A 14,796-nucleotide genomic window follows, 5' to 3' on the forward strand; every position below is an offset into this window, starting at 1 on the left:
CTAGCTAAGTGGAGGTAGCGGTGGATAGGAGTTACGATGCAGCCTTGTACATATATACATACATTATACCTACGTAGGTATATACGTATAGACAGCTGGAAATAATTGGAATCTAGGTACCTAACCTAGGTATGTAGTCTCTTCTATGGGCCTCATAGAGAAGAATTGATATTGTGTAAGCAAACCAACGGTGTAATAAATTTACGTATACTAATAGAGCAAGGTGTAGGGGGTCCCACCGTTACATTGTGGCTAGTGGTGGACTAGCATCGTTGGCCGTGATGGTGCCAGACACCGTGAAAATTTAATAGACGCACATATACACTACCTAACCTGCTACTACCCACACAGATAAGTGTCGGACTTACCATAGATCGGGCTTACTGTATCGGACTTAATGCCAAGACTAACAAGTAGGCAAGTCCATACTAAATATTACCGTCAAGAATGAATGAGCTTCCGGGCGGAAGTTCCAAGAAAAAAAAGGCTAATAGATATATTTACAGGCTACATGGATTAAGGTTAAATATCAAGACGTCATCGGTAATTGGGTGGAAATAGCTACACCTGCAAGTCTAATGCACTCTTATTAGTAAAGTGGCAGAAGTGCGGGAGCAGTGGAGAATACCTCGGTATCCATCACTCAAGAATTTTTTCAAGGGGGGAACCTGACGTAGCAGTGAGGCTATCTCCAGCGACGAATATGTGGCATGTAACGTCCCGCTAAACAGCACTAAGAAACCCGAAAACAACCATAACACGTGGAAGTAAGCTCGTTAACGACGATAACTCTTCGGATGCTTTTCTCCTAGTAAAGAATGGGAATAACGGTGATAGTGAATTTATCTCCATGCGATAGAAAAGTTCCGCAGGTGGATCTTCTCCATCGCTTTATAATCTTACATTTTGACTCTTTTCCTATTCGCATTCGGGGATTTCATAAGTTTCTTGTTATCATGAGACGGAAGAACATGTCTTCGACGGTGAGATTTTAGTCAGGGGTATATGTACCTTGAGATGTATGTAGGTAAGAATTTACGACGATAGAAAAGCCTACATATGTATGACATATGTACTTCCGAAAACTCCATTTGATAAGTATCTACATTCAATCTGGAACGACCTATCTATCCCGTCCGCTCAATTCTCACAAAGATTGCCGCTTGTAGGTAGTATCGGAATACTAGGACGAGCTCACACCGCCATGCTCAGCCGCTAAACTCTTCAGCTTTTATTCATGCAGTCGAGATGTCGCCGAAGAGCATTCAGTTGATGTATCTAAATTCAATCGCGAGGCTCGGAGTAATATTGCAACGGCTTATCAGTTTATTAATATCAATTACTAGGGCCAGACTCGCATTTCGCATCTCCCGGGCGCTGCGCTCTGATGAAGAGACGTTCAAAAATTAGGTAAGGATGGCTTCCTGGCCAGTAATCGTTTAATACAGTCCCCAAGATTGCCGTAAAAGGAAACCAACCCATTTTGTAACACGCCCAAATGTCGTCATTTTGCTCTTGACATTGACGCTACCTTCGCGTCCTCGTGCCCGCGGCGCAATACCGAAAATGTAGGTACATAAGATTACCTGATTCGTGTTAGCGCGCCGAGTTTCTACTCGCTGTGGATGACTTTCCGAGTTTTCACCAGATCTTCTAGAAAAATTTATAAATCCTTAACGCAGATAAGAACGATCAGATTCGTCTCATAATCGGCGTCATGATCTTCTTCACCGACACCGTATTTACTAACGATGTGGCTCATGCTACGCTTCTCGATCTAGACTCATTTACCCATCTAAAGTCTTTCCTTTACGGGCCTTTTAAACCCGCTAACGTCCCATATCGTTCGCTGTTTTCTTCGTTTTCGGCTTAGACGGCTGGGTCCACGGCTTGGTTGAAACTACTAGTCGTCCGGACGTTCGGGATGTTCTCGGCTCCTCCCGAGTGGGCCGGACCCGACGAGCCCCACTATCTCAAGCAGAACATCAATCCGAATCAGCAACATACCGAGCCCGCAAAGATTTTACACATAGCAGAAACTTCAAATATACGGAATGGACTAGGATTTTATTTATTTTTATGACTACGAAAAGAAACTTAATACGTTCCTATGCGAAACATATCAATCGTTATTTTTTTTAAACTATTAGGTTTATGTCAGAGCTCCAACAAGCCGAGCCAAGAAGCGGAGGTAGTCCAATTTTAGGTAGTTTTAGACACTTCCAAGCTGACTAAGTAGCGACCGTTATGGATTAGAATACATAAGTCTCCAGCGGCTAAATTAGTGTCAATTGAGTACCGACATTCTTCTAACCAAGAATGTCTGAGAAAGAATAACAAATCGCCAAAATGGGCGGTCTTAATATTCTAAGTAAAGATAGCTCACATAATTAGCTAGCATTCTAGAAGCACTCATTTGATCAAGCCAGAATATATTATTGCTTAATGACGTTCCATGCAAAATTTTCATTGACTACTGTTCATCCCGTCCTAACGTAATACGGGCAACTTATCCTCTTAGTCGTGAGCTAATCTAAGGCGTTGAAAAGCTAAGGACAATTGATTTGACTATTTATAGAAGCCTGTTTAAAAAGGGCCCAGGTAAGTTGAAGATATACATCATGTCAGTGGCGATAGATAAAAGATCATTTAAGATATGATTTAAAGCAACTACAACACCTTTATTTCGTATATCTTTAAGGGTTGTGGACTGGAATTTTAACCCAGTCTTGTATATTCCGGCCGTAGAACTTTTAGAAGTTAAGAGCCCCGATGGAGCAAATGTCTAACCGCGAAAAAAGCGAGTTTAACTACAGTACTGTCAGGATTCTAGATGGAACATCTAGGACAAAGAACATGTATATATTCCATGCTGTTTGGTTCCACCTCGTGACAAGTACGTTCTTGGGCTGGAACTCTCCAGGCCTCGGTAAGAGTGAAGTTATCGCAATAGTCATGCTGCTGCCAAGGATTATATGATCACTTGAGCAGGCCTGAAACATGAAATATCTGTAAGTGCCCTCGGGGAAGCAGGCGTCCGCATAGAGCGTGGGAGCCCGTGGATATTACGATTGCAAATTTGATAAGAGGTAGCATTAGTTATTTAGTTATTCACGTAACTAGGTACTTAAGTATTTAATAACCGATAGGGCAAACTGCTAGAATGGGCTCCCACTTCGTAGTGAGGTATGTACCTAATGTATATAGATCACGATAACGTGCCCCCCGTGTTCTCGGAGTGGGATCCGGCCGTTTGATTATATCTTCGGTTAAGCCAGAATCACGCCCTACCCCACGTGGGTATCCATTGGAGATGCCAGATGTAACTATTCACTTCGATGAGCTAGAACACGGGTTTGGCGGCTTGGTGGAGAATTCCATGCGAGATTTCCTTGGTACTGGCCACGGATTTGTGAAAGCAAACGCGGCAGCCAAGGTACCGAATCTGACCATGGTTGACATATCACATTTTGACAGTATACTATACCTAATTAGAACGTGACTTAAGACTCCAGCGTTATGGCTTGCAGAATATTTATCAGGCGTGTAACGGAGGCCTCGCTAGTAGGTACCTGGTGATAGAACCGCAACACGCCGCTGGTGTAAGTGTAAGCAGTTAACCCGGGTTTAGGATGTGAATAGGTAGCAGTAAGCGATGTTACAATAATAGTTGATTTAAGAGGACAGATTCTAGCTAGCCTTATATGGACGGTAAGATACAGACCTGACGTTGTGAGCCTTGAAAAAGTAGTTGACAGCCCTGTCAACTACCCTTATCATCTAAACCGAGGATGGCCGCGAATCACAAAGTGAGCACGACGCATACCAGTAGGTATGGCGAAGGGCCTCGGGTTCTAGCAGACAAGGATGTCAACAAGGATGTTAGATCCTAAAGCGATCGTCGGGAACGTTGGAGAAGATGTCTCGAATGGTGTCCCAATCGGGTTGATTGCAGTGGAAGAAGAGTCCAAGCGCGGGTGGCTTGACGATAAGCTTGCCCGGGTTTCCGAGAACACCCTCGTACGATAGATAGGTACGTAACAGACAGTCTACAGATAATATGTGAAATTCTAGAGTAGCCTATACTTGAGTCTTATGTCTGTCATCGCCACTTGAGGTGTTACCACAAGTCACAATGCATATTTGATTGCTAGGCCGCGGGATACGGGTGTATTCCTAAGAGATAGTGGTGGGAAGCGTAGTTTGAGAAGATGCAGCTCCCTCAACAGTTTTCCGTATGCCCGTTGGGTATCTGTAAAGTACCTGACATATTTTTGTGCGTTATCACAACCCATTCTGAGACCTTAAGTACCGCATTAGGTAAAAAACCATCGTGAAATACCGGGGTCAAAGACCCTTCCCCACACGCCACCGACGTTGATACCCGTGCATGGACCCTGACTCTCAGCTGCAAAATTACTTCAAGGCTGACAACCCATGTATGTTACATCCGCTTCAGCCCCGTGTCCAGATCTTGGGTCATCGATGGGACGCTAGCCCTATTGCTGGGGCACTCCGAGACGATGCGTGAATACTCGTATAAGTGCCCCCCCTCGAGCCTTACGACACCGTCAGACGGTTAGGCAATAATGACGATAACCACCGGATTGTGCGGGATCTCTATGTAATATGGAATAAGAAGGGGTTAAGGTTGTATGTCACATACAGCGGGTGGTGCTGCAAGATCCCTAGTAGAAGTTGCGTCAGGCAAATAGATAACAGAATCTGGTGATCTTCACACCTGACACCCCTGAGGAACCCTGGAAGTAATTGATTGGTTAAATCTCTCAGCACATTCTTAGTTACATGATACCTAGCTAAGAACTATCGTGTAGTTCAATAATTTATTTTCGCGAAAAGATGATGTAGTTCAATTTAGCTCCTAGGGCTAGTCCAAAGTCACAATGCATTAAAAATTATTGGATTAAGGTATCACGTGCTCATACAACATACTCAAAGAATGACTTTAGCCTCCATTCATAGAAACAGTATAGCGTCTCTAGGTACTCATCAACCAAGCTCAGACATGTCTCAATGCCAGATGCCAAAACCACATCACTAAGCAGTAGTCTTACAAAGCCCAAACGAGTGAAATCACCAGCATCAAAAACCCTCAAGAAGCCAGATTATTCGTCCCTAAACGCCCAGGTTTCATTATTACCAACCGCATAGAAAATAGCCCATGACCGAATAGCAATCCACGTGTTTTCTTGACCAAATTCCTAGTAGAAACGAGCTCGTAACCCCCGCAGCATATAGTAGCTATCTGCGCTGAAACCATAGCCCCCAAACCAGCCTATCGGAGTTCCTGACATGTGCATCAAGAGTACTCGTCCCATTCGTGCTTCACATGGACGTAATCATCATCACATTCAACCGTCCGAAACGGAAGCATCTGTGGATGAGAATGCACATGGGATGGCTCGCAAGGACTGGCCCTGAATTCATCAAACGAGGAACCTGCTCCGAAGGTAGAATAGTGTGGAACACTGGGCCACATCGGATCGGGGTGGTCGGGGCACGGCGAATCGCGGAAGCTGAATGAGTTCTGGGAAGTGACCATCTCACTAGCAGGGCTGGGTATGAGGGCTGGAGATGGAGAGAAAAAGTCGCTATCACTGCCCGGTGTAAGAAATCGAGGCTGAATCACGCCATGGTTGCTCGAAACTGAAGCTGCCGGGATTTGGCTAGGCGGTCCTGGAGTGAGACAAGGAGTGAACCGGTCGGCAAAGCTGTAGGGGGTGCTCTCTTGTTTGATCTTGGGAGCGGGCATCTCAGATGGCTCCGGAGTGACTGAAGATTCCGGGAGTGATTCTAGAGCAGATTCTAGCTTAACAATCTCGTCCTTCTTCCCTTTCGGATCCTTCTTCGCCTTGGTGACTCGATTTTTCCCCTGCCCTGTTCGATTTCGTCTGGTGGGCTCGTTGCCTAGCATAGCGGATCGGAAACGTGAGTACCTCATCCGAGCGGCATGGCCATTGGAAATTGGTTGGGGTAAGATTTCGTCCTTAGCAACCGCGTCCCAATTAATCTAGATTATATGTCAGTGGACTTCAAAACCAGAAGTCTAGGACACGCGTTATGGCCGGGGCTCAACTTACATCCTTGAGGTTCTTCTGCTTCAAAATCGCAAATAGGAATCTGGTCATCATACTGTCATTGTTGGAAGACATGGTGACGATTGGCCACCAGTGCGATAGCCCGGGAAATGTAGAGTGTGTATGATTTAGAGGAGGCGAGCCTTCTCAATAAGAATTGCACAGCTAAGTGTAAAGTAATTTGGATAGAGCCCTCGGTTTCAATGATGGTCTGAACATGCGGAGGTGAAATGAAATGAGTGAGTCACGAACAGAGTAGACGTGAAACACAGTGAGGGAGGACTGATGGAATATATGTTAGGACTCCTTAGATAAAGCTCCTAGGCTTGGGAGGTCGTTGAGAAGGAATCACACCAAGCTGTCGATCAAATATTGTGAAGTGAAAGTATGACGAAAGGTGGGGACAAGCAGGATGGTCCGTGGCAAGATTAAGAGGCCGTTTGATGCCGAGATAATGGATTAAAAGAGTGTTATTTCTATGATAAAAGAGTGAAGCCTAAGACGAAAGAGGGAGAGGAATGCAACTTATTTCGTGCTGCTGGCTTATTTTTCTTCTTCAATGAGAAGGGTAACAATATATGTCGACAGGGCTGCTTTAAGTGCTTGCATGAAAAGCAAGCTTACTTGCACCGGGATTATCATAGGTAATGGGTCTATATGACGAACAGTATGAAAGGCACGGTTGCCCAGCAACTCCAAATCCAACTCTAGCAACCAACGAGGCGAACACTATGAGCAACTTTGTCTTGGCCAAGGAGATCAAGGGGTCAGAAGAGAAAAGGGTTGGTGGGGTTTGTTGCGCGAAAGTGGGATGGTACGCGGCGTACCGCGTAAAGTGGTTTGCAATCCCTGCAGTACCATCGTCCCTTTCGACCGGGATACCTATACCTATTCAAAGAATCCTAGAAACTTCTGTTTCGACAGAGTTCTCTAAGACGCAGAATACAGGCGCATTATAGAGCTGCGGCTGGCTGAGATGCGCTGTAACGGTAGAACTTCTTTAGTTAACATTGACTGCTCGGACTCTGCATAATGTATGTAGTCCTTTCACGGCGCGGTGTTGAGAGGAATTCACACACCAATCAGACGAGATGAAAAGCACGAGGCTAACTTTAGGAACCGATCCCCGAGAAGGGGAACATACCGAAGTAGGGTGGGTAAGTGTGAGTCACGAAAGAATTTACTGTATAGGAGACTTGGACTCGATTGGGCGATTATTGAGATCAATGATTGGTGTACCTGTAACACCCATCCCCCGCCTGTCTCTAAGCGGATAGCGGGATGCTTTGGATTTACCAGTTTGCAATAGTTTTGCAGTAGTTTTGTAGAGATCGTCGGTTGTCATTCAAGGATATGCATCCTCGATCCAGGAACGGCCTGCTTAATTCTGAATACATAGTACTTAACTAGCTTCGCGGCCAGCTATTTGTTAACTCGATAGGTTTTAATATATAGTTAGATGAGAGGACCACCGCGTTTTTCCATTGGAACTAAGGGACTTGGTTAATACGTTAGGTAGGTATTGAGGCTGTTGGTGTTTGCTTCTAGTTCTTAGAGAAATTGGTTGCGAGCGACGGAGTATTTTTTGCCTGAAATTAGTTCCTATGTTTGTATTATTCTTCCTGTCACCGAATAATGACATAGTGCCGAGTTCGCTAAGGTATGACAAAAAAAATGACTGATCTAGCAGATACAAACCAGATGCAAACTTGGAGGGGAAGTAATAAAAAAGTAAAAGGGGAAAAACCAGGATTAGGACGCGTTGGAGTTGGAGTTTGTGGCACTGTGTGCACGGTCTCCTCACGTTCCAGTCGCCTTTCCACGTGATGTTTCATAATCAGTACACCTTTCCATTTTAAGATTTAAGTGCATGCATGGAGCGTCTTTTGGAAGTATATACGGAAGGAAAAGAAGGCGCCATGGAAAAAGTAAATTCGAGAATCGAGAATTGTAATGATACCTTAAGAAGAACGGCAAATTCCCGGCTGATCCGAAATATTCCGGTTAAGCTGTTAGGCCATATGAGGTAAGTTAGGTAGTCTACCTAAGGATGGATAAGTGCTTAGCTACCTGGACACCCCTATAACGACAGCATTATTATACACACACTCGAGATCAGATACGGCGGGAGGTATTGATCTCGCGCGACATACATGCATGTACCCAATGTATGTAGGTGATACCAACCGTGAAAACACAGGTAGGTATTTCGAATTGCGAACTCACGTGATTCTCTCTGCTGCCACCCAACCCCAACTCGCAGTCAGGAGAGAAAATTAACGGCCGGGTCTTGGCATTTCAATATACAATATTTCCCTGCTCACAATTCCATTATTTCAAAGGGCATAAAGATATAAAGATTTTCTTTGATAAGAATAAAGACCGAAGAATTAGTCTATATTTTTCCCATTTTCTATGACCTTGTTTCAGATTGATTTTGAATATAAACCGTGGTGTTGAATTTGGGACAAGATGCCAAGACTGAAACTGGCAGACCTGCAACGCATCGAGGCCTCGGATTATTACATACATCCGTGCACGAACAAAAACAACAGCACGCTATCCTATTTTGTTCTTAGTGGCAACACTGCCAAGGGACTCGACCCACTCTACCACTACCACTCCGGACCGCGTAATTCAGGTAGCTCCAATTCAAAGCTCCTTACCCATTCTTCTCAACCTCTTAAAAGCTCTCATCTCTATCAATTTTCTTAATTCGCACGTGAAGAGTAGCTTATTGTTATAGCTGTTCCCACATCGCTACCTTAGTACCCGTCTCTCCAAGCTCTAGCCTCGAAGGCTCGGAGCTACCAAAGAGCCAAAATGAACAAAAATTGGAATGACAGAGCTGACAAGGACCTCTTTTTCACCATCCTCTCCGTCAAAAACATCGGCGTAATAAGCGGCGGAGAATGGACTACCATTGGTAATCACATGCGATCCCTAGGATATGGCTTCACAAATGAGGGATGCCGGTAAGTAAATTCCATTTCTTTTCCATTTCTTCTTTCTGCAACCCGGTTCCCACGTACCCGGTCCAAATTTACGTAGCCTTACCTATGTATTGTCCTCTTCCCCTAGTGTGTGCCCGGCAAATGTACCAAGTAGCGCATTACCTAGTCTACTACTCCAATATGATAGAGATACATCATCTATCAAAAGCAAAAGATGTGTCAAGTCGCACAATTAACTACAGGGTTCTACTTAACTTCCATAACTCCCAAGTCGCTTAGTAGCTGTACAACCGGGGTACTTGAGGCTGTCGCAACCCAAGATAGAAGTCGAGATAAGCGCCAGATTTACTTCACTGCATTACTTCACTGCATATTTATAATATATGATATACAACGTATGATACAGCACGTAGGAACTAACTAACCAACTCGTACTAGTCAACACTTCCAAGGCCTCCGCAGAGCCCAGCATAAGGTTGAGACCAATGGTATAGATGCTCAGCGCAGATCTGACCCTACTCAAAACCCCATCACACGGCGTCCCGGTCCAGGTCGTGGGCGGCCTAGGAAACAACCCCCAGCACCCATTGCTGGTCTCAGTCAAGTATCTTCCCCCGGAGTACCAGGTCAAGTTCACGACGACGAGGAAGATGCTACAGCTCCCCATCGTGGCATATCCGTTCAAATCCCTAGCGAGGAGGCAGACTCTTTAGGCCTAGTGCAGGACGACTCGGGTCTTGACGAGCAACCGTCAAAACGTCAGCGGCTCGATGAGGACGATCAGCAACAGACTGATGATGCAGCCGTCCTGTCGTTAGCAGCAGATGGGTTGACTGGACCCGAAGATCATTATGGCCCACCTGAGTATGCCCCCGTGGCTGTCTATTATCCCTATGTAGACATTAACGAATTCGCAGGTTCTATGGAGAAGCCTAGTGGTTATAATCATTTCCGCCCAGCAATCATCTCCGCCCCTGAGGGAACGTTCTGGCATAATCTACCATAAAATAGCTGGTCGAGGCTCCTATTGCAAGGCGTAGTTGTTAGACCATGGCCAGCCAACAACAGTTCGGTAGTCAACAGTCTACATTATATGGTTGTTTATTCAAGCTACGTTATTTTTAATCTGAAGTCAATAGATCACAAAGACTCGCGTTTGCTTCTCTTACGAATGGGGAAATCAGAGGAATATATCCGGGCAATTTCTGTACAACACTGCGGCATCGCGTTGATCGGTAGTTTGGAGTTATAAGCGGGCTAGTTATTATCGGGATAAATTTTATTGATAGCCAATAATTCCAGCTATTCTACACGAAGGTCTCTTGAGACTTCTAGTCCTTAGATATAAGAAAGATGTGAATGCAGATAACTACCTAACCTAGAAGGGTAGCAACGTTGGCGGAAGGATCATCTATGTAAGTGAATTTATCACGTAGGTACTTCCAAACTATTTAGGATTCTCCAGTTTGTTCACATCACACACAAGAAGCAAGCACTATCCCATACCTAAATCCCCTGCTTTCCTAATACTCAGGTATTTGGTTCATCCCACGTAAGCCCATCCTTCCTTTTTACCTTACTATTTGGCATGCACTACATCCCGTAGTCTCTTTCGTACCTTCCCAGCCGAACAACTCGTCTCTTCTACTGCTACCTGTTAACGTCATTTGATTCTTGAACATTTATACCTACTTACCTACTCTACTATCAACCAAACCAAACTCTTCACCATCTTTTAACCATCCTCTAATACATCAACCACAACCTCCTCACCATCTTCCACCAACCTCTCTATCCCGATCTCAGTTGGTTCGAACCCAACTTCAACACACATCGCCACCATGCCGAAGGGCTCGACTTGGTCTCTCGAAGCCTACCGCGACTTCTCACGAATCGCCTGGGATGTTGCTAAGTTGACGGCGGAGCAGAAGGAACAGATCCTACACAAACTGAATTCTGTGGGTTATGGATTCACTGGAGAAGCTATGAGGTATGATATATTATCTTTCATTACTTTTCTCCCTCTCGAAACTACAAAGTGAACACCATCTATTGCTATTTGATCATCGTGCTTTTCATGTTAGAAGTGTATTCCCAGTCACGACGTCTCCCAACATGCCTGAAGCATACTGCCTCCATGACTCCCTTTGCTCTCATCAATCAAGAGTGCCATCATATCAACAACTTTTCTATCTATATCCCATCTTCCGAGTTAAAAGCTCACGGGTTAGCCCGAAAGCTTCTGCTATATCATGATTTGAGTTGAGCTCTTTCCCCAAAACTGCAGCATCGTGAATGTATATCATGGGATCATTATCGACTATCTACTATCGAAAATCAACGTCCTACCTGGGCCATCTCATGAACTGTGTTATGACATTTTTTCTCAGTTTCACCATATCCACCAGAGGATGCCTTGCATTGATCATCCCAGAGCAGCTACCTCATAACTTCACTAACTCCCTATGTGCCTCGCGTTCTTCTTGACCGTGCCTATCTTTGGGTTTCAGCTTCTTTATACATCAAGCTAACTTATATTCATAGACAGCACTTCCAGAAGATGATCCGCGACGAGAAGGCCGAATCTCAGCAGAATGGTGCTTCCGGCTCCTCTCCCGAGGCTAATCAACCTGCTACCAAGGGCAAGGCAGCAGCCAAACTTCGTCCTGCCCGTGGTACCCGCGCTGGCACTAAACGCAAGACTAAGGCACCGGTCTCCGACGACGAGGAGAACGACGAGAAGAAGCCCGTCAAGAAGCGTACCAAGAAAGGGTAAGCTCATACTACTGATCAGTCTTAAGAGTTAGACTATATGATAGAATATGAGACTGATTTGTCGCCTTAGAAAAACTTCTTTGAAGTTGGAGGAGGATGATGAGCCCGTTGCTTCCCAGGATGACAAGGACTGGGGTGAGTCTGCAGCTCAGCTTGAACAACACCAACCCATGACTCTCTTTGGCCCCTTTCCGGTCCCCACTGCCAATGAAGATGACGATGCTGAACAACCACCTCGACTAGAAGAGGATGACAGTGGCGAGGCTTAAGTATTTCTCTGCCAGCCAGGAGCAGAGAAATCGCCTTCGTTTGCGACATCTCGCAACACACCCCTCACTTCGAAGAGGATGCCAGGGACACAAGTTCTCTGATGAGCAAGATATTTATTTCATCTGGTATTTGCGTTGCGTTCATATTGCCATCTACTTCGAGTTAGCTTAGGCTTTGCGTTCATAGGGGTTAACTTGAGCCCACCGGGGCGTTATGAGTCGGTGATTTTCCTGCATGCTGCCTCGGAGATGAACTTAGTGATCGTGGTCTCGAATGATACTGAAATTTATTAGTTGCCTAGTTTGACTTTGCGGTGTGACTTTTCTCCACGGAATTATCAATAAAATTCCTCCAATACTCTTCGTCATAGGTCTTCTAACTAGTATAATCACCACGTCAGCTAACCCAGACAGCTAACTATCCTCAAAAAGGTGCGGAATGAGCAGTGTTATGCCTTAATTTAACAAATCCCCACAGCGTCTATTGTTGCCTCTATGCTTTGACGTTGCATTTCGTCTGATGTTCTAGATCTGAAACTCAGCTGCAAGTGGTCGTAATCGTCTTGAAGGATGTTGAAGCTAAGCTTTCTCGTATCATAATGTGGGGACGCAGCCTGAACTCCCCTGTCCCCTGTCTTAGCGTTTCCGGCGCATCGGTATGCTACCGCAATACGGCTAGAGCCCGTTCGGGTCCCACGATCGAACGGTGAGCCGCGTGTGTCTGCCGGAACAGCGAAGCCCTTGACCTTGTATAGTCCCTGAAATTATACTATCCTCCACAAGACACGTATTGCATGAGTATGTCATGAGAACTCAGTATACCCATATCTTCCAAAACTCTAGCTGCTTTCTAGAATCTTACTCACAGTAAGTGGTCAGGACACTTCCGGTGGGCACATGGATCCAAGCGGAGATCCACCAAACAGGGTAACGTATTCCTTGCACGCCCGTGTCTCACCACCAGTTTTCCGCGCGAATCACGGAACATGCCGTGCATGCAACTCGGGGATCGTCATACCACCTGGCAAAAGGGGGCAAGTAGGTAGTATAAGATGTCGATGTCGTCCAGCTTTCCCACCAATAACATTTTGCTAGTAAGTATAGCAACTTGAGCTGTCCTTTGCTTCTTTCTCTAGGCTAGTCCCTCGTTTCTACCTTACTTATAACCTGAGAATATATTCGTTCTTTTCGCATAGTCGACATCTCGTTCTTTACAACGCAATCCAGCACAATGCATAACCTTGCCGTTCTTGGTCTCGCCTCTCTGGCCCTCGCGGCCCCGAGCGCTCTCAACGAGAGGGCTACTACTTGTACCTTCACTTCGATCGACACTTTGGCGTCCAAGAAGAAGTCTTGTACGAATATCATACTCAACGGAATCACTGTTCCAGCTGGAGAGACACTCGACTTGACCAGCCTCACTTCTGGCACTACCGTCACCTTCCAAGGCACTACCTCGTTCGGGTACAAGGAATGGTCGGGCCCCCTAATCAGCGTCTCGGGAACCAAGATCACCGTCAACGGCGCCAGCGGCCATATCATCGACGGCCAGGGCGCGAAGTGGTGGGACGGAAAGGGTAGCAACGGAGGCAAGACCAAGCCCAAGTTCTTCTACGCCCACAACCTGAAGTCTTCGTCGATCAACGGGCTGAGCGTCAAGAACACCCCAGTCCAGGGCTTCTCCATCAACGGTGCCGAGGATCTCACACTAAAAAATATCCACATCGACAACTCTGCCGGAGACTCCGCCGGCGGCCACAACACCGATGCCTTCGACGTCGGGTCCTCCGACGGTGTAAAGATCATCGACGCAATCGTCAAGAACCAGGACGACTGCCTAGCCGTCAACTCGGGCACCAACATCGAGTTCACAGGCGGCACCTGCTCCGGCGGCCACGGCCTGAGCATCGGATCCGTCGGCGGCCGCACCGACAACGACGTGAGCAACGTGGTCATCTCCAGCTCGACCATCAGCAACTCGCAGAACGGCGTGCGCATCAAGACGGTGTACGGCGCCACCGGCTCCGTCAACAACGTCACGTACTCGGGCATCACGCTCAGCAACATCACCAAGTACGGCATCGTCATCGAGCAGGACTACGAGAACGGCAGCCCCACCGGCACCCCGACCACCGGCGTCCCCATCACCGACCTCACCGTCAGCAAGGTCACGGGCTCCGTTGCCAGTTCCGCTACTGATGTGTATATCCTGTGCGGCAAGGGGTCTTGCAGCAACTGGACGTGGTCTGGTGTGAGCATTACCGGGGGCAAGACCAGCTCTAAGTGCTCCAACGTTCCTTCGGGAGCGTCTTGCTAAATATTTTTGGTAGCCAGGCAGAATTAACGTCGAAAAAGGTGGCGCACCCACCAGCATGATTGTTGGTAGACTGCTCCGGTTATTTTAACGCTATTCTGCCGGGTCAAATTTCGTGTATATATCCGTACCCGCGATATATATTTCTATTCATATTCATATAGATAGTTATTTATAAAGTCTAGCCAAGCTTAAGACATGTTTATATCTCATATTACTACCTGTGCTTTATTATAGGTGTGACGTATGTTCTTCATGTTAACATATTCTATTAAGGCAGTGATTAGATTCTAGAACCGTTCGATTATGGGATTAGGCGAATAATAGCTAACTCAGCTTTCCACATTAGTCTGTCGCGGCCCCCAATAACTTTTGGGGTGTGGTTG

General features: G+C 46.1%; 4 protein-coding genes across 4 annotated transcripts; 3 read left to right on the forward strand and 1 right to left on the reverse strand.

Annotated features, from left to right (window-relative positions):
- Positions 1–4,905: 4,905 nt before the first annotated feature.
- On the reverse strand, positions 4,906–6,459 carry F5Y00DRAFT_40947 (uncharacterized protein). Its single transcript, XM_048013626.1, has 2 exons — positions 6,102–6,459; positions 4,906–6,031 (listed from the first exon to the last, which is right to left on the reverse strand). The coding sequence occupies exons 1-2, from the start codon at positions 6,171–6,173 to the stop codon at positions 5,321–5,323; spliced, it is 783 nt and encodes a 260-aa protein (XP_047866060.1). The 5' UTR covers positions 6,174–6,459; the 3' UTR covers positions 4,906–5,320.
- Positions 6,460–8,728: 2,269 nt separating this feature from the next.
- F5Y00DRAFT_233669 (uncharacterized protein) lies at positions 8,729–10,380 on the forward strand. Its single transcript, XM_048007335.1, has 3 exons — positions 8,729–9,073; positions 9,491–9,916; positions 9,970–10,380. Exons 1-3 carry the CDS (start codon positions 8,922–8,924, stop codon positions 9,986–9,988), a joined length of 597 nt encoding a protein of 198 aa, XP_047866061.1. The 5' UTR covers positions 8,729–8,921; the 3' UTR covers positions 9,989–10,380.
- Positions 10,381–10,893: 513 nt separating this feature from the next.
- On the forward strand, positions 10,894–12,096 carry F5Y00DRAFT_260865 (uncharacterized protein; the record flags this gene model as incomplete). Its single annotated transcript, XM_048011093.1, has 3 exons — positions 10,894–11,042; positions 11,597–11,824; positions 11,898–12,096. The coding sequence occupies 3 exons, from the start codon at positions 10,894–10,896 to the stop codon at positions 12,094–12,096; spliced, it is 576 nt and encodes a 191-aa protein (XP_047866062.1).
- Positions 12,097–12,877: 781 nt separating this feature from the next.
- F5Y00DRAFT_233674 (glycoside hydrolase family 28 protein) lies at positions 12,878–14,622 on the forward strand. Its single transcript, XM_048007336.1, has 2 exons — positions 12,878–13,190; positions 13,293–14,622. The coding sequence occupies exon 2, from the start codon at positions 13,328–13,330 to the stop codon at positions 14,411–14,413; it is 1,086 nt and encodes a 361-aa protein (XP_047866063.1). The 5' UTR covers positions 12,878–13,190; positions 13,293–13,327; the 3' UTR covers positions 14,414–14,622.
- Positions 14,623–14,796: the final 174 nt, after the last annotated feature.

The sequence above is a fragment of the Daldinia vernicosa genome, assembly GCF_022497035.1.
Source record: "Daldinia vernicosa strain CBS 139.73 unplaced genomic scaffold F5Y00scaffold_16, whole genome shotgun sequence".
In the NCBI taxonomy this organism is placed as follows: domain Eukaryota; kingdom Fungi; phylum Ascomycota; class Sordariomycetes; order Xylariales; family Hypoxylaceae; genus Daldinia; species Daldinia vernicosa.

What these genes read in the sequence shown, in the direction of transcription:
- F5Y00DRAFT_40947 (XM_048013626.1), bottom strand. Translation starts at nt 6,173, where the DNA reads ATGTCTTCCAACAATGACAGTATGATGACCAGATTCCTATTTGCGATT. An exon ending in AGCAGAAGAACCTCAAGGAT is followed by an intron (nt 6,032 to 6,101) that starts GTAAGTTGAGCC and finishes CATATAATCTAG; the next exon opens with ATTAATTGGGACGCGGTTGC.
- F5Y00DRAFT_233669 (XM_048007335.1), top strand. Translation starts at nt 8,922, where the DNA reads ATGAACAAAAATTGGAATGACAGAGCTGACAAGGACCTCTTTTTCACC. An exon ending in TTCACAAATGAGGGATGCCG is followed by an intron (nt 9,074 to 9,490) that starts GTAAGTAAATTC and finishes AACTCGTACTAG; the next exon opens with TCAACACTTCCAAGGCCTCC.
- F5Y00DRAFT_233674 (XM_048007336.1), top strand. Translation starts at nt 13,328, where the DNA reads ATGCATAACCTTGCCGTTCTTGGTCTCGCCTCTCTGGCCCTCGCGGCC.